Raw genomic sequence first — 18,732 nt, 5'->3', positions numbered from 1 at the left:
ATTAGTAGATCACTCTAAGGCAAAGGTGCTACTCTTAGGAGATTTTAATGCATGCCTCGGCCCTGATGGTACTAATCTTGAATCCAAGTGCAAGGAATTTTTCAGTGATCTGGATGATTTTGATAAACTTCTTCCCATCCCTAGGCTTTTCAAGGATTCATATTCAAACCTCGCAGGATTGTTTCTGGCCAAGACAGCCTCCAAGATGGGTTTGTACCTTCTGAATGGCACTTTTCCAGAGGATCCTCCCGCAGAGTTCACCTACATGTCAGGCCAAGGTTCCAGGACTATTGACTATATGCTAGTTTCTGCCTCTCTAATTCCGCTGATAACCAGCTTTCAAGTCTTACCTTATCTAGAGAGTGACCATTTCCCCTTACTGCTTCAGGCTAAACCTTTATTTACAACTCAAACTATGACTGAACAGCCTTCACATGAAGATTCACAAACACTAACTTGTAAGGTGAGCTGGTCTGCACTAGTGCAATCCAGGTTCAGAGAAGTACTGTAATAGTGATCAAAAATCACTGTATTCTTAAATTTGAAAACCTGGACTATAATATACAGAATGATCCCATTAAGACTTACAACAGTCTAGTACAGGAACTAAAAACAAATTTAAATGAATCTAAAGACCAACCATTAACAACCTATAGGAAATCCAAACCCTGGTTTGATAAAGATTGCCTAGGAGCAAGAAAAGCCCTAACAGCTGTCTATTATCAGTTTAAAAAAGCAAACAACAAACAAAGACAGGAAATTCAACAGAAGCTTAGGGTTCAAAAAGCAGCATATAAACATCTGATTTATCAAAAGAAAAAAGAATATACACACTCGCTATGGGCAGAAGTAATCCTAGCTGCGAAACAGAAAAATTCTTCCAAGTTCTGGCAATTGGTTAATGTTAAGAAAGAAAACCTCTCTTGTCAAATTGATCCTCCAATCTCCCAGTGTAAATGGGTTGCCTTTTATAATCAATTTTATAAAGACTTTCCTCCAATACCAGTCTCAGCTGGTGAATTTGATGTTCTACCAGTCTGGCCACCAGTTTCCCAAGAGGGAATTATATCCCATACAGTTGGCCCTCGACTTACGAACATAATCCATTCTGGGAGCAAGTTCGTAAGTCGACCTACCATTTCCCATTGAAATGCATGGGAACGGAATTAATCCGTTCCAGCATTTAAAAAAAAAAGAAAAAAGCAAAAAGAGTCCCACGTTGGGACTGCAAAACACACACACACACACACACACACACACACACACACACACACACACACACACACACACACAAACCACAGAAACATAAACCCCCAGTTCAAACCCACCCTCCAAAACCCACACAGAAAAGATTTAAAAAGAGAGGACTTACCAGTTCGAAGTCGCGTGGCGGTCCCCTGCCTCCACGTGGCCGGGGCCGAGCGGCCAGGCGCCCGGCCTGCTCTAGCCGCCCGGCCCTCCACTGGTTCTGCTGCCTTTGGAGCTTCCAAAGGGCTTCCTCCGATGTCGGGGAAAGCCCTTTGAACCCTCTCAAGGCACTGATCGCGGCGGCGAGGACCCCCAGGAAGGCCTCCCATGGTGGCGTGCAAGCCCTGGGAGACCCTCCTGGAGGTCCCCACCGCCGCGATGGGCGGCTTCGGAGCTCTCTGAAGCCAAAAAGGCAGGGAGAAAGCGTGGAGGGAGAGGGGAGGGCAAGAGACTCAGGCTGCCACCCGCCATCCCCCCTCCGAGGGCTCCCCTTTCCCTCAGAACCCCCCACCTCCACCCCGGGGAAAGAGCCCCCCTGCCCAGCTCCCCTCAGGAGCCCCAATTAAAGGAAAAAGAACGAGAAACAGGGGGCATCCCCGACTCACATGTCTCTCGCCTGCTGCGCCAACGAAGTAGCCAGCAAAATGGAGCCTCTCAGGCCCACTCAGGGGAGGTCATTCCGGACGCAGGACGTGTCACAATGGCCGGTGCCAACGGGCAGCCAAAGTAGGGGGGGAACCTGGTCGTGCCCATGTGGGAAGCCTGGTGGGGACCGGCTGTCTCTGAGGGAACCCCAAGGGCTCCTCCGGTCGGGCGCGAAGGAGGGATCGCTTAAACATAAGAAGGAAAGGTCGCCTCCCAGGGCGAACTAAGGGGCCACAATATTTCCTGTGGAGAAATAAAGTGCCAGAAAACAGAGGCTTTTATTTATCCTGAGTTGCCTTCCTTGGGGTTCCTCACACTTAAGGACCACACGAGTGCCCAGACTAGTGTCTGGTATAGAATGCTTCACCTCAGCATTCATTTGAAAACAAAATCAAGTTTCTAGCCCACATGGGTGTAAAGGGAGTGATGGAGACACATGTTTCAGGCCCTGAAACTCAAATGGTTCTGGAGGCCCTTTCACAACCAGCAATGAGGCCTGGGGTAAACAGGATCAGGGCTCGTAAAGCTGAAGCTCCCTTAGAGTCCAGGTAGAGTCACCTCCATGCCCAGTTTTTGGGGTGGGTGAGACATAACTCTTCTTAGTCTTTCAGGCTGGAAACGGTTTTTAGAAACTGAATATTGGTGTCTGTGTGGGGAATGTCTGCCATTTGGAGATTGCTAAAGACCAATATCCCTTAAAACGCAATGGTGGAATAAAGGCAGTCTGAGGGGAGGTCTCAGTTCTCAGAGCCCCTTCCTGCTGAGCATCATCTGAACTTTCCTTGCGCCCATCATCCTGGTTCTGCCTCCATTCTGTCCACACAACGGAAGGGTTGACAGAATCAAAGCAGGTCAAAACACGGAGCATTTCTGGATATTTTTGTTCTGCTTTGCTCTGATTTTCTCAGCCCTGGATCTGTTCCCATGGGCCATGAGGGTTCCATGCATTTGGGAGGTGGGCGTCAAGGGATGATGTTTCCTGAGGGCATGGCTGTCATTCCCCTTACACCCCTCAACCCCCTTTGGATGAGTAAAAAGAGGGAGGAGTGCCACTCTTGGCTACTGCAAAAATTTGGTACTCCAGGCTGAGTGTTCATGTAAAAAGAAATCCAAGTTCCTAGTCCACATGGAGAAAAAAGCAGTGGACGGGACATTTCTGGACGTTTTTGTTTTGAGTAAAAGGAGGGAGGAGTGCCATTGGTGGGAAAGGGCAGAGAAGAAATGCAAGAGGGGATGGCGTTTTACAGACCAAGTTGCTCAGATTCGCTCTCTTGTGGGCGCTGTATTTTCTGCAGGTCCGGTGGGTGCAGCCTGGGCTTCTGCCTGTCCCGTCAGGGTGGGAAAAGGATGCTGCTTTTTATGCTGTGCATCCAGAGGATGTGGCAAAAAGGAATGGCCATTGTGTTGGTTGTGAGATTCGCGGAAGCAATTCCAACAACACTTGGAGTGGTGGTACTGGGAAAACCCAGTGCCTTCCAGTATAACCAGTAACAAATATCTTCCCCATGGTTGGATGCTAATCATAGGGTGATCTATTCTAACCTGTAACCAAAAGTTCCAGAATGACTCACAACCACTCCCCAGCACAACTGGAGGATCCAAGAGGACTTTAGCATTGTTAAAAGGTATACCCAGCTTTTTAATTAATTAAAGAGTACTACAGTACTCCCCCCCCCGGATCAGTATGCACTGAGTCACTTATCTGCTCGCTGAAAATAATAAATAAAAAATATATATGTATTTCCAGTATGTATTTACGAGAACATACCACTACAGGGAGCCAGAAACCATGCAATGCAGAGTGTTCAGTATATACACCAATCCCCCATGGATACCATAGTCCCATTGAATAAAATAAAAGAATTAATGATAGCTTTACCAGATAGCCTCAATCCAACTGTGATCGCCAACAGGAGCGGACTGATTGAACCTCTTAGCAAAAAGAACATTAAGCCTTATGTAAATCCTTCTGACTCCATGGGTCTCCTCTTGCTGTGACTAGCAACTGCATTTAATCTAGTATGTTTATTGTTACTGTGACAAACCCAGACCTACTGGGATCTATCACACAGTTACTAAGCTGCCACCAACCATTCCCTATAATAAGTCACACAGACCAGGGATGGATTTTTAAACAACAAAAGAATAAGGTTTATTTTAAATACAAACAGGGTAAATAAAACAATCAGGTGAATAAAATAAAGTAACGTGGCTTATTCTCACACACACAAGCATACAGTTTGGTTCACCTAGAACCTTTAACTTAAAGCACAGACCCTGAACCCATCAGTTCTGGCTAACCCACAGACACCTGAACTTATCAGGTTGGTACTCTGACACACAGTAGTACCCTGTCAGACACCCAGATTCCCACAACAGCTTCTTCTTCCCCAGCTGCTGCTTCGTCCCACCCCAGTGTCTCACAGTCTGTCTCAGCATCTCCCTTCACCACACAGGCATCACATATTTATACAGTACAGCCCCTCCTCCTGATGTCCCGCCTTCCACTCCCCATAGGATGGAACTTTCCCTCCAAACCCATGACAGACAGGTAACATCAGTGCTGTTATGTAACACCTCCCCTCTTTATAAGTTGTTTTGTAGGGGGAAAGCTAAAAGTGCTTTTCACCAAAAAAACAACCTGCATAAAATACACAACAACATTTATACATACCATATAATACTTACATACATTCTAAGTTAAACATTTCAAATAGGCATTTAAACATTTACCATATACATTACACCAATTTACCTTTATTAATACAAACCAATTTAAAACCAGGTACATTTTAACTTTTTGTTTTCATTATATACATATAGTCCATGTTCTTTCGCCGTCTTCAGTCTTCAGGTCTTCTTGATAAGGCGTCAGCAACACAGTTCACTGACCCTCTGACCACCTTCACTTCAAAGTCATAGTCCTGTAAGTTCAAAGCCCACCTCATAAGTTTGCTATTGTGGGTTTTCATTGTCTTTAACCATTGCAATGGTGAATGGTCAGTACACAGAACAAAATGTCTTCCCCAGATGTAAGGCTTGGCCTTCTGGATCGCGTAGACTATGGCCAAACACTCCTTCTCCACGGTTGCCAAATGTCTCTCACCTTTTTGAAGTTTCCTACTCAGGTAGGACACTGGATGCTGGTCACCATTCTCATCCTCTTGGCACAGAACTGCTCCTACCCCGCTGTTAGACGCATCGGTGTAGATGATAAACTCCCGGTCGAAGTCTGGAGCACGCAGGACAGGATAGTTGATTAACGCCTCCTTCAACCTCTGGAACGCCGCCTCACAGTCGCTGGTCCACGGGATGCGGTCATCAGCCGTCTTCCTCGTCAGATCGGTCAGCGGAGCCGCAATCTCGCTAAACCTCGGGATGAGCTTTCTGTAGTAGCCCACCAACCCAAGAAATGATTTGACCTTTTTCTTGGTGTTGGGTCTAGGCCAATCACGAACAGCTTCTATTTTGGCCTCCAGGGGTTTTATCATTCCTCCCCCTACCATGTGACCCAAGTATTTTATTTCTGGGCTACCCAGCTGACACTTGCTGGCCTTTACTGTTAGCCCTGCTGCACTTAACCTCTGCAGCACTAACTCCAGGTGTATCAGGTGATCTTCCCAGGTATTACTGAAGATCCCTATGTCGTCAATGTAGGCCACTGTAAAGTCACTGAGCCCTGCCAAGGTCTGGTCCATCAGCCTTTGGAATGTGGCTGGTGCATTCCTGAGACCAAAGCTCAGGACTCGAAACTCATAGAGACCAAAAGGGCTGCAAAAGGCAGTTTTTTCTTGATCCCTGGGATCAATTCTTAATTGCCAATATCCCTTTACCAGGTCCAATGATGAGATGAACCGACAACCCCCTATGGTTTCAATCAGGTTGTCTAGCCTGGGCATTGGGTAGGCATCAGGAGTGGTTACACGGTTTAATTTCCTGTAATCAACACAAAACCTAATGCTCCCATCAGGCTTGTCCACAAGGACTATCGGAGAGGACCAAGGACTAGAAGAGGGGACGATTATGTTCTCCCTAAGCATTTCGTCCAGCTCCTTCCGCACCTTGTCCCTATAGGGTCCCGTTACTCGGTATGGGGATACTGCCTGCGGGGGTGCATCCCCGGTGTGGATCCGATGCATCACTCCCTTCACTATCCCCGGCTTGTTGGAAAACACCTGTTGATATTTACTAAGCAGCATTTTTAGTTCTTGCTGCTGGTCTTGGGTGAGTGCAGGACTGATCTTTACCTCCTCTGGGTTGTATTTTACTTCCCCTCTACCCTCCCAGAAGGGTAATTCAGCTTCCTCACTCTCAGCTGCTTTTATAGCAAATAGAACCCTCTGTTCCCCTCTGTAGTAGGGTTTTAGGGCATTCACATGAACCACCCTCCTTGCTTGGTTCTCCTCCTGCTCTATTAGGTAGTTCAGATCTGACATCTTGGAAATGACCCTATATGGTCCTGCCCATTTGAGCTGCAGCTTATTCTCTCTGCAGGGCCTAAGCCAAAGCACTTCCTCCCCTGGGTCAAAGTGCCTCTCTCTAGCTTTGTGGTCATACCATGTTTTCTGTTTGACCTTCTGAGCTTGCAGGTTTTCTGCTGCCAGCTCTAGATTTCTCCTTAGGTCATTCATCAAGGTGTCTATGTATGTCACAACGTCTTGTGGGTCATCCTGGGTGATCTGCTCCCAATTTTGTTTGAACAAATCAAGGGGCCCTTTCACCCCTAAGTGTGCAGCAAACATGTCAGAGTGACCCCTTTGTAAGATCATGGGGCGATACTTTTCAGGTACCACCAGCTGACTTCTGATCCCATCTCCCCCTTTTGAGATATTCCTCAGGGTTTCTCTATATAAAATCCCCTTTTCCTCCAGAAATCTCACTGGGGTTTCAGGTGTTAGCTGGGCGTCAGTCACCTGTTCAAAACACTTTTGGAGAGTGGCGTCTGCCTTTTGCTCTTGTCCAAATCTGCTGTCTGTGGTTAAGGTTTCCACCACAGCTTCTGAACTCCCCTCTGCTTCCGTCTCTGGCTCATCATTACCCCCTTGAACTGTCCCTGTGGTGGCTTGTGAGCGTGTAATCACTAGCACCCGTTTCACATGTTCAGCCAGGTCATTTCCCACGAGCACGGCTGCTGGCAGAGTAGATGAAATCGCTATCCGCCAATCTCCCCTCCAGCCTTGAAAGTTGACAGGTACCTCTGCTACTGGCAGAGAGATTATCTGCCCCTCAATCCCTGCCACCTTCATGCTCTCATTTGGGATTATAAACTCCCTAGGGATGATATCTGGATGGCACAGGGTTACCTGGGAACAAGTGTCCCGCAGCCCCCTATACTGACGGTCAAGTATTCCTACGTCCACCCCAGCTGTCTCAAACAACTGAGAATCTGTTTTTACCAGCAAGCAGCGCTTTACCTCCCCAAGAGGACCATTTTCCTCAGCCTGATCAGCAGAGGTAGCTGTTCCAGACTGAGTAGTCATGGCAACAGGCTCCCTCTGTGACAATGAGCTTTGCTCTTTCTGGACACAGAACACAGCTTTTGGCTTGGTCCCACTAGAATTCTGAGGCACCATTCCTTTTAGCTGCTTTAATTTCTCACACTCTGAGATTAGATGACCCTTTCCCTGACAGAAATAGCATTTTCTGGTATATTTTGATTCTCTCTCATCTTGTTTTGGTTTTCCCTCCAAAATCTGAGGTCTTGGTTTCATATCTGAGGGCTTCCCTTCACCATGGGCCCCTCCCCCTTGCTGCAATTTCTTCCCTTTTATTCTCAAATCCAGCTCCTTTCGCTTAGCCTCAAACTCAGCCCTGATCTGTAAAATTTCTTCCTCAGCCCTAGCTTTTATCTCTTTTACTTTTTCTTCAGTCTCATCTCTGATTTCTTTTAATTTAATGTCTTTTTGCTGATTATATTTTTCAAGATCTTGCTCACTTTGTCTGACCTGAGCCTCATACTTTTCTCTTTCCGCAATTTCTTCAACTGATAAGTTGTTATTTTTCTTATTTAGGAATGTTAATTTTAATTGTGCCATTCTAACTCTGTGTTCCAGTTCCATCTCTTCTATCCTCATGGCCATTCCCCTTTTCTTGGCATCTGCCTCTGCCTGACTGATTTCAGCTCTTTCTCTGGCCTCCCTATCCAATTGTCTCATTCTAAATTCATGCTGTTGGGCTAGGAGCATTTTTCTGAGTTCTAAGGTCTGTTCTCCCGTGCTGTCACCCTGCACTGAGCCAAATTCATCCTCAGAGCCTTGGTCAATCTGGGGGTCTTTCACTTCACTCATGTCTGCTACTTGGCTTCGAGTCAAGGGCATACCCCCCCTCAGAACAGGCTGCTTTAAAAAGTCAAGCCTCAAAATAAAACGACCACTTTTTTTTTTCCTTCTTGCCTCAGAACCAGCTCTCCCTAGAGATTGCTGCTGTTCTTCAGCACTTAAATTGCAACAGTATCGAGTCAGAGCCTACCCCCCTCTGCTGGGCCTCTCAGCTGGCAAGCTAGCTCACTGTTGCTACGCAGTTTTGCCTCAGCGTTTTCCCGCCAAAATCAGGCTGCCTCAGAGCACCTTAATCTAAGTCTCCCCAGTTGGCACGTTCTTCTACTAGTGCACCTCCCCGTGAGGTACACCTAGAAGATTACCTACGCGCCTCAGACTGTCCCTGACTAGACCCCCCTTGCTCTGGGCACACTTGCCAAGGCTTTGCTGGACCGCTGGACAACTGGACCAGTCGTATCCCACACGCTGGACACCAATCAATGTGACAAACCCAGACCTACTGGGATCTATCACACAGTTACTAAGCTGCCACCAACCATTCCCTATAATAAGTCACACAGACCAGGGATGGATTTTTAAACAACAAAAGAATAAGGTTTATTTTAAATACAAACAGGGTAAATAAAACAATCAGGTGAATAAAATAAAGTAACGTGGCTTATTCTCACACACACAAGCATACAGTTTGGTTCACCTAGAACCTTTAACTTAAAGCACAGACCCTGAACCCATCAGTTCTGGCTAACCCACAGACACCTGAACTTATCAGGTTGGTACTCTGACACACAGTAGTACCCTGTCAGACACCCAGACTCCCACAACAGCTTCTTCTTCCCCAGCTGCTGCTTCGTCCCACCCCAGTGTCTCACAGTCTGTCTCAGCATCTCCCTTCACCACACAGGCATCACATATTTATACAGTACAGCCCCTCCTCCTGATGTCCCGCCTTCCACTCCCCATAGGATGGAACTTTCCCTCCAAACCCATGACAGACAGGTAACATCAGTGCTGTTATGTAACAGTTACTTCTCCTTGGATTTTATCACGGCAAACCCATTAGGAAAGATGGTTCTCCTCCCAAACCTCTTGGTCTTTATCAAGAAAACAGAGACAATTTGAGATTGTTGCTCTCCTGTTCTCTTTTGGTTCGTGTCTCTTTGCATATAGAGCTTCAGAAAGTTCCCCATCTTAAATGAAACTTATTACATTCAATGGTCATTGTCTATGGAATTGACCGATTGCACTTTTTATGCTTGATCTTTAAAGGGGTGATTATGCAGCTCTAGAATATATTTCGCTCCTGTAATTGTTCTTATTGCTGCTGTTTTGCAATTAGTTACCAGTGAAGCCTCGCTAAGCCAAAAATAAAATGACTTTATGTCTTGAGGAGAAAACCCAGGTCTGGATGGAATGGTATATCAGAGAGGAGGAGGAGGAGCTAAACAAAAAAAGATCCATACTGCCACATTTTGTTGCAGTTCTAACTGGTAGATACAATATTGGTAAAGTATTATATGTTTAGAAGAGAAAGAATTTTGTTGTACTCCATTGTCCTGACAAGAGTAGCCTTCTTACACCTCCTGCACTGTGTTAGAAAAACAATGGTCCTCATCTTGAGTTCATGGGTGTTTCATAAAGAATGCATGCAAAACAACATACTCATTTTAAAATATGAACAGGAAAAATGCATACCATTGGAAGAAATTGCACAAACATGGGTTAGTTATAGGAGGTGAAAACATGATTAGGAAATATATGCACATGAAAAAATGTGTAAAAAAACCCCACAGAAATGTGTAAAAAAGACAGATTTCAATGCAGGAAGAATTGCTGGATAGCACTGTGGTTTAGGTCTGTTGGGAGTTCAATTCCCCGCTGTGCCTCCTTGACAGGGGCTGGACTCGATGATCCATCTCTGCAGTTTTAAGAGGTTGATGATGATTAAAAGGAATGTGGGATCTGTGGAATGTGATAAAATTGACTCCGATATTTCCACATCCATATTTGTATGCAGGGCTACAAAATCTCTAGCCATCAAAGTAATGGAGAAAAATCTAGGAAATTTCAACTTGAAAATGCATAGACAAACAGATGCACAAGTGACAGCTCCCTTCCCCTTTTCTGACAGGTCATGCTTATAAAGCTTTTCTTTTCTCCTTTTCCCCCTCCCCACCCAGTATAGTTTCCTGCTCCAACCCCCTTCTCCCCCTTATTTCCTGCCAAAGGGGTACCGAGGCGGATGGGAGGTTGAAATAAGAAGGGAGCTGCTCCGGATGGTGAGAGGGAAGCAATGGTGGGGATGATGGGAGATCTGCAAGATCTCAAAAGGCATCAGGTTGGAGGAGGCCAATGTAAGACATCCAGTGGGAACTGCAACAAAATTTTGCAATCTGCTCCGTTTCTTACTTTCTCACTCCAATAGATAGCAGAATAAATCTTGCTCATGATGACTCATAAGATTTCTATGTGCCTTGCAAATAATTTCTCTGCCTCCTCTCCTAATAGTTAATTAGTTAACAAAGTGACAGTATTTTTGCTTGTTACAAATGGTTATAGATCTGGGTTTTTTTAATAATAATAAATTTTGGAGAAAAACGGAAATGTAGTATATATCTGCTCAGTTATTTGGGGTCTTTCACTGCCTGTTTCCAGGTGGGGGCGTGGAAATGTGGTTTGATTCTAGAAGGAGTTTGTTTTTTTCTTCTTGCTGTTTATGAATAAGTTCTCTTTTAACCTGCTGTTTAATTGTGTGGCTTAGCTTTGTTTTGAGGTTACATCATTGTTCTGTTTGATGTGCTCATGTACTGTAACTTGGAAATGGAAATGCTGAGTTTACTTCTAGTAACTTTCCTTCTCTTGCTGCTGCTAAAACGAGGAACTGAGAAGATTCGTGGAACAATGCAGTGTCTGTTTCTTCTAACTGAAGGTGACGATTGCACAAATTAAGCTGACCAGACAACGCTTTTGAATAGGAACAGCTTGGTCCAGTTTTCTAATGCTTCTTCCATGGGATCCCATATAGACTTTATGTTGCTGACATAAGTGCCACCTCAAGCCATCTATGGTGCCAGGCTAGTAGCGAGAGGATCGCATTGTTAGAGACGCTAATTGCGACCTCAGATTTTGAAATCAGGTAGCTCACAAGCTTGCCCACGTCAAGATGGAAGGCTTCTCAAATGATCCAATCCTTCAGCTATGCTGCAGCTCAGTGGATCCCAGGCTTGGGTCTCCAGATGTTTTTGGACTAAAACTCCCAGAAACCTTCACGCCAAGCTGCATTGGCTCGGATTTCTGGGAGCTGTAGTCCAAGAACATCTGTGCCCCCAAGAGTAGGAACCACTGCACTTGCTCTTTCCCTTATAAACTATTGTAATTGCTGAGAAGATTTCTCATTTTGGGTGAGCTGTGATGATGTCAGAGGAAAAGACTACTTTTTGATGAGAGCTGAACTTTCCAACAGGTCTTTCTTCTTTCTCCTAGAGACTGCTCACTGTTCCAGAGAAGATTTGGAGATTATTCCAAGCACGGGGGATGTGGAATTGGGCAAGAAGTCATATTTTCTGTACAGAGATAAAGGCAGATAATTGAACATGTAGAGATCAGTGAGTTAGTTACCTGGCTATCAAGCTAGAGGTTGAACCAGCCTGTGTAGCCTTGGGCAAGCTGCACAGTCCCAAGGTGCCCTCAGAAGAAGGGAATGTCTTTTGAGTGTTCTGTGCCTAGAAAACCCTAGAAAGGGCCCTTATGAAGTTGGAATCGACCTGACAAATGGCAAGTAAATATTATCATAATCGTCATTATTATGCTCATTATTACAAGCATACCTAAAAGCAGGAGCCAGCTGTCTAGCTTTGCTCTTGTGGGTAGAGCAGAGTAGCAAGATATATATTTTGCAGGTGGGGTTGGTTGACTACAAGGTGGATGGTTCTTTTAATTTCGATTTCTCAGTTTTACAGTCTTACATCAATTTCCTCTTGTTTTCATATCAATTTGCACTCGCATATTGTCCTTCTGATAATTGTTCCTTTTTCTATCTCTTGATTTCTTTTATTTATCTGTCTGTCTGTCTGTCTTTTCTATCTTCAATCTTACTTCTCCCCCTTTCCTTCTTTCCTGTTGCCAAATGAGACACCTGCAATTATAAGTGTGCATGATTTAAACTCTTATGTCAAACAGTGAGAAATGGTGGGGAAGCTACATTGACGTGGCTTGACCCCAATGACAATGAAATTGATGCTGATTCAGAGCCCTACAACGAGAAAGCTGTTGATGAACTGTCCAAGGGGCTGGAGATGACCCTTTATGACCCACATCTGGGAGGAATCTTCACGTGCGCAGGGCAATTTGATCAATCTGGAGCTACTGCTAGAGCCCAGATTAGAATCCGTTTGATCGGTAAGTGGCATTCTGTTAGGGACTCCGCAGTTGTCAAAGGGCCCTGTTGAGCACAGTGTAGACCACGTTGCAGACAGACCTGGATATCCCAATATGGATTGGAATTCCAGGACTGAGAACTCTATATGAACCATGTGAGAGTCAAGAGCCACAGTCTCAGTCCATTTCCCTAGCACACATCTATAGGGCCTTACAAAGTAGAATATCCTGGTTTCCCCCAGAGAAAGGGGGCATTTTCACCCATTTAAATATGTGATATATGTGTCTTTAATATTGCTCAATGCTTATTCATTTTGGAGTATTTAAAATAAATACATTTATCACCCCTGCAGTTCAGGAAGTACTGGGCTAGGTGTACAAACAAGTCCGAACTGGCCAGAGCTTGAGAAAGTTACTATTTGATTCTACTGGGTTTCCCCAAAAATAAGCAGGATCTTATATTAATTTTTGCTCCAAAAACACATTAGGGCTTATTTTCAGGAGATGCTTTATTTTTCTGTGTGTGTACAACAATCTACATTTATTCAAATACAGTCATGTCATCTTCTTCTGGTTGCTGCACAAGGGTGGAGAGTGGGGTTTTACTTCACGGGGGCTTATTTTGGGGGTCGGGCTTATATTACCAGCATCCCGAAAAGTCAGATTCAGTTGTATTTTCAGGAAAACAGGGTACCAGAATCCTCCTGAAAGTGTGGAACTGTAGTATGAAATCCCCTCCCCCCCCCCATGTTCTGGATCTGTTGCTAGGCAACCTCCTACATTCTCCCACTTGCAGTAAAACTAGGCCTTGCCTGGCGGTTAGTCTCCTGAGAATCAAGAAGCAAAGGAATCATTGAAAAAAAAGTAAGGAAACTAGCCCAGATCCCTCTCCTACCATCTTCACTGGACACCCCCTCAACCTATTCCAGCACGATACCCTGATTTCATACTGTAGTGTTCCCTAACTGCAGCCTTTCGGATGGTGATTTTTTTGTTAACCTCTGGGTGTGCTTTCTAGAGTGACCCACATTTGTGACCCAAATGGAGCCTGTGAAGGAAGTTCTTGTGGGCACCCAGGTGGATTTCAACTGCCAGGCTAAAGGCATCCCACCACCAATGGTTAGGTGGATCTTTCAGAATCAAGCTCTCAGTAATACTGGCGATGGAAAGTAGATGATTTTTATATAGAGGGACTGATAAACGAGGAGTGGGCAGTGAGACCAGAGTCTTCTGACGCCATCTGCACTGGACCACCTCTAAACCTTCCATGGACTTCATTGCTAGAAAAGTTTTAGTGGTGATTGGTTTTGCAGTTATAAACACAACAATTGTGACCTTACTCGATGGTACAGGAAATACCTGAGTGTTCTATAACTCCCAGAAGCCTTCACTGTTAGCTGTTCTGGCAAGGGCTTCTGGGAGCTTTAGTCCAAGTACCTCTGGAGACTCGAGGTTGGCGACCATTGACCTATACCACAGAGCAATGATTCCCAACCTTGAGTCTCCTGATGTTCTTGAACTAAAACTCCCAGAAGCCTTCACCACTAGCTATTCTGGCCAGGATTTCTGGGAGTTGTAGTCCAAGAACATCTGGGGATTCAAGGTGGGAAACACTGCCATAGAGCCATGCTAATGTACAATTCAGAATATTTCCTTCCCTTCTGGAAGGAAATTTTGGGAGGGAGGGGAATGTCCAGTGGTGGTGGTGGTGGTGGTGGTGACAGTTTTGGTAGCTCAGTTGATCAGCAGTGGTAGTAACAAAGGCAGCCACGGAGATCGTGAAAGGCTGTATGTGGACCATGGAGTATGGGCCATGTGTTAATGACCTTTGCCATAGATGTCTCACCATCTCTCCTACTGATACTACATCATCTCCTTTCTGCCTGGCAGGACGAATCTCCGTTGAAAAAGGAGCACTGGTGATAGAGAACGTCCAGCCCTCAGATGCTGGCATCTACAGCTGTGAAGCCAGCATTAAAGAGCGGAATGAAGTGGCTTTCACAAATGTCTCTCTCAACGTTAAATGTAAGCACTGATCTGGCGTCTTGCTGTATCAACATAGTATATGAGTCTGCGTTGATTTGTGCTCAGGAATGTAAGTGAGGAGGGATACAGATATATTCCATGTATGGCAAATATAGAATGGGTCAGTCTATTTACCTGATACAGAATGATATTAGGGTTGGGTTTCGGATGGCAGGCCCAGATACCACTTGGGTGCCTGTTCCTTGCTGATGTGGTAGAAGGTATGTTTTGGGTAACCTTCAGCAGTTGTGGTGTTCAGGTCTACAACTTTCACACTCTCTTGCCATTGACAGCAGCAACAGCAACAATTCACACAGTACTATAAGCAGTTGCAGGTCTCAGAAATCATAGCACCATCAGAGCTTCCAAACAGGGCAATATTAGGAACAGCATATATACTGCGTCAATATTTAACAGATACTTACCGTAGGTTTTTGGTTAAAACTTGTATCTGCTATATAATACCAGTCAATATTTTTATAATTTTGACTGTGCCTGGTGTTTTTTGGATAATAATATTAGTGTGCCAGCATCAAGTGAATTCTGACTCTCGTTGTGTTTCTTCAAGTCCCTTAGCTTTTTGACCATCCAGCTCTTGCCTCTGGGTTTCCCATGTCAGAGTCATGACAGTGTTTTAGAATACATCATCCTCCCATTCAGGAATACATCTGACCAAGGAAGATGAGCAGTGGTGGGAAAGTTATATTTTAGAACATTGCTTTTGTGCCACTACTGTCGTTTTGTTTGGGGAACCTGTAAATGTTTGAGGAACCTCGGATTTGGAACACAACTTGAGAAATGGTGACAAGGATTCTTTTCAAGCAGCATTCTTTATCTAGTGGCACTGTCTGTTATATTATACATTTCATATATACTATGCATCGGCAACATGGCATGCCGGGTAGGGTATCAGAAGATAGTGCAAGCATCAGGTATACACAGGAAAGGAAGAACAAGACGTGAAGGGGAAGATGTCTCCTCAAATGCCAACAGCTAATCTGGTCTGCTTTCTCAGTCACTCCCAGGATACAGCTCCCTATGGCTGAATCCTCGGCCACCCAGATTGGGAATCCCACTCAATACAACTTCACCATATTGGCGAACCCGTCTCCTTCTGTCACTGTTTCCTGGAAGGGAAAGGTTTTTGAAGGTGATGATATCAAGGTGGTGGAAGAGGACCAAGGTACATACATGGTGTCTTTACAGGTGAGATGTGCCTCTCAGGTAAAACCCCAGGGATGGGGATGGGGAGGAAAGATCTTCAGATGCTAAAAGAATGGCTTCTACTTTCTATTTCACACTAACGACAATCCCATTAGCCTGAGGCCAGTCTAGTCCCTAGTTAGCTGAAGAGATTTGCTCATCTAATTCACAATCAGCTGATGATCAGAAAATGAGAAACGATCATTTGTGAGATGCAGAGATAGACAGATTTTTCCATTAAGAAAAAAGGAAACACCCACATAAAACGGGCATGCAATGGACTTGGAGCTGGGGAAAAAGCAAAAGGTTGTGGCAATGGTCTGGACAATTCTGCTTCTTCCTACTTCCAATTCCATTTATGAAGAAAAATGTGATTTTTTGGTAAGCCCATTTAACCCACAGATCATACCACATCCTCATCTATCAATGAGAGTTAAGTGGGAAGTCAACACTTATATGAAACCCATGAAGTTAATGAGTCTACTCTAGTTGGAACTAGAAATAGGTTACTGGCCAGAGGGCTGCGAGGCCATAACGATTTGGGTGAACTACAATGCAGGGGGAGATCTTCTCATATTCGGTGGATGCAATATCAGTCAGAAGAACCCTTCTGTCAGCAGAAGGCAGTTCCTAGATCCTCCTGGGTCTTCAGAGAAGCTTCTGCATATCGATCATTTTATGGAAATACCCATGTATCTTGTTACTGGCTTCAGGGACCTTCCTGAGTACATGCTACGAATATATAAGTGGACTTTGAAACTTGTTTTTTGCATAGTATGAGGTCCCACATAGCACTGTATCCTGTGTGTTATATGCTAACATTGAACCCCTCTTCCTAATTACAGTCTTTGAGTATCCAGAACGGTCTCATTTGCAAACAATAAGGAGGTGTGAACAGAACAACGAGCAGTTTGAATAGAAATTCCCCTGATTTATAACCCCCCAAAACCAAAATGCACTTGAGCATAATAACCAGAACTTTAGAGAACTTGGTGATGCAGAAAAATAAACCCACTAATGTTGCCCTATTCCACAGGGATAAAGCAGTAAATATTTTTTCCTAAATGTTTGTTTCAGTTCATGCCAACATCACAAGAAGATATTTCTGAACTTCTCATAACAGCCATCAATGAGTTGGGCAACACTACGAAAAAGGTTACTCTTAAAGAAGGTAAACTATGAACAGGTAGCCTTCAACCAGTTGGCCAGAAGTCAGGCTGTCAGGCCCAGCAGGGTAGTGGAATCAGGGCTGACAGGATCAGCTCCCTGGGACATACTAAGTACCAGGGACTACGACATCCCTTTGAGCTTCCCTGTTCCTTCTGAGCCCAGCTGCAATTCTCCCAGTTGCTGGGAAATTAATTGCAAGCCATCCCTGTTTGTAAAGCAAAGTATTTGAGGGTGGGTTGGTCTTGAATAGACCATGACAAGCCATTAACATTACAAAAAGCTTGCTTCTCAATTACTGACTGATCCAGCAGCCTGCATGTGTCGACTCCACTTATGGGGCAGGAATAAAATACCGCAGAGGCTGAAATCATGTTGCTTAGTGTGGGTGTAGTCACACTAGAGAAGGCTCATTAAATCAATGGTGAGCCAAGTTCTCCAAAGTTCCATTCATTCAAATGAACCTACTCCAGTTGTGACTAACTTTAGAGCAGTAAGTTACTAAAGTATTTATTTATTTATTTATTTATTTGTTTGTTTGTTTGTTTGTTTGTTTGTTTGTTTGTTTTTATCCCGCCTATCTGGTCGATATGACCACTCTAGGCGGCTTACAAAGTCATAACACGATAATGTAACAATAATAGCAATAAAAAAAGAATTATTACAATCAATATTAAACACTTCAAGATGGGAAAAATGAAAAATGAACTCCAAAGAAAAGAGAAGAGAAAAAGCAAATATTAACTGGAGGGGAAGGCGTGCCTGAACATCCAAGTTTTTAGTTAACTTTTAAAAATACTCAGCGAGGCGGCAGCATGAATCTCAGGAGGGAGATTGTTCCAGAGGCGAGGAGCCACCGCCAAGAAGGCCTGGTTTCTTGTTAATTCCTTCCAGGCTTCCCCTGGCGTCAGACTCCTCAGCCTCACCTCCTGGCTCGTGCGAGTGACATGGGTAGAGCTTGGTGGGAGTAGACGTTCCGCCAAATATCGAGGTCCTAAACCATTTAGTAGATCTCTATGAATCAATGGAAGGTATGGAGGAGTTGACTAACCAGATTCCCACTTATCCCTGCACCTATTCCATTGTGATTTACTATGTCAAGCAACAGGATTTCAGCCTAGGCATAAGACTCAGGCATCCTGGCCCCTACTTCCTTGGCATTTACAGAAAAAAGTTCTTCTCTTTCAGATATTCCTGACAAAGGTTTGGGGACAGGCAGCATCCTGGCCATTGTCTTAGCCGTCCTCCTTCTGTTGGTCTTGTTGGTGGTGGATGTCTCGTGCTATTACAGATGCCAACGAGGCTTCCTGATGTACTGCCGGAACAACATCCTAGGCAAAAATTCAGCTCGGACAGGCATTGAAAGCAACGGGTGAGTTTGTGAGAGAAAGAAAAGGGCAGGCCTTGGAGATGATGCAAACCAAGGATTGATGATCCATTGAATAAGAATTTCAACTGATGTCGCTCACCAATGGTGTACACTTCTCCCTCTGTCTCTCTCCTCCTTCCATCAATCTAATCAATTGATGGGGCAGTTGGGTAGCTGCATATCAGTCTCATTGTTGTAAGATACAATGGAAAGATCAGGAGATTTCAATATGTGCCTCTTGCAATCTGTCACACGGTTCTATGCTACTGAAACTGGAACCTTATTATGAAGCCAATATGTAGAATATTGTAGACAAAATGGGTTCAGCTGAACTTCATTCATACCAGGAGTGGATTAAGGAGATTGATGGGTTACGTTCTAAATATGTTGGTCTAGATCCAACCCAAAGCTTTTAGGCAGGGT

General features: G+C 44.6%; 1 protein-coding gene across 1 annotated transcript in view; it reads left to right on the top strand.

The window, feature by feature from the left end:
* The first annotated feature begins 9,589 nt into the window (after positions 1 to 9,589).
* The window catches only part of LOC110070120 (neural cell adhesion molecule 1-B-like), a 13,931-nt gene continuing 4,788 nt past the window's right edge, over positions 9,590 to 18,732 (top strand). Inside the window, exons 1-5 of the mRNA XM_078380235.1 lie at positions 9,590 to 12,566; positions 14,436 to 14,570; positions 15,586 to 15,776; positions 16,851 to 16,944; positions 18,129 to 18,312. Coding sequence (XP_078236361.1) covers positions 12,464 to 12,566; positions 14,436 to 14,570; positions 15,586 to 15,776; positions 16,851 to 16,944; positions 18,129 to 18,312 — 707 coding nt within the window. The 5' untranslated portion in view covers positions 9,590 to 12,463. The remainder of the gene's footprint in view (positions 12,567 to 14,435; positions 14,571 to 15,585; positions 15,777 to 16,850; positions 16,945 to 18,128; positions 18,313 to 18,732) is intronic.

Source organism: Pogona vitticeps, chromosome 9 (genome assembly GCF_051106095.1).
Source record: "Pogona vitticeps strain Pit_001003342236 chromosome 9, PviZW2.1, whole genome shotgun sequence".
Lineage (NCBI taxonomy): Eukaryota > Metazoa > Chordata > Lepidosauria > Squamata > Agamidae > Pogona > Pogona vitticeps.
The sequence above is the reverse complement of the archived record's forward strand: the minus strand, read 5'-3'. Positions and strand labels throughout refer to the sequence as shown.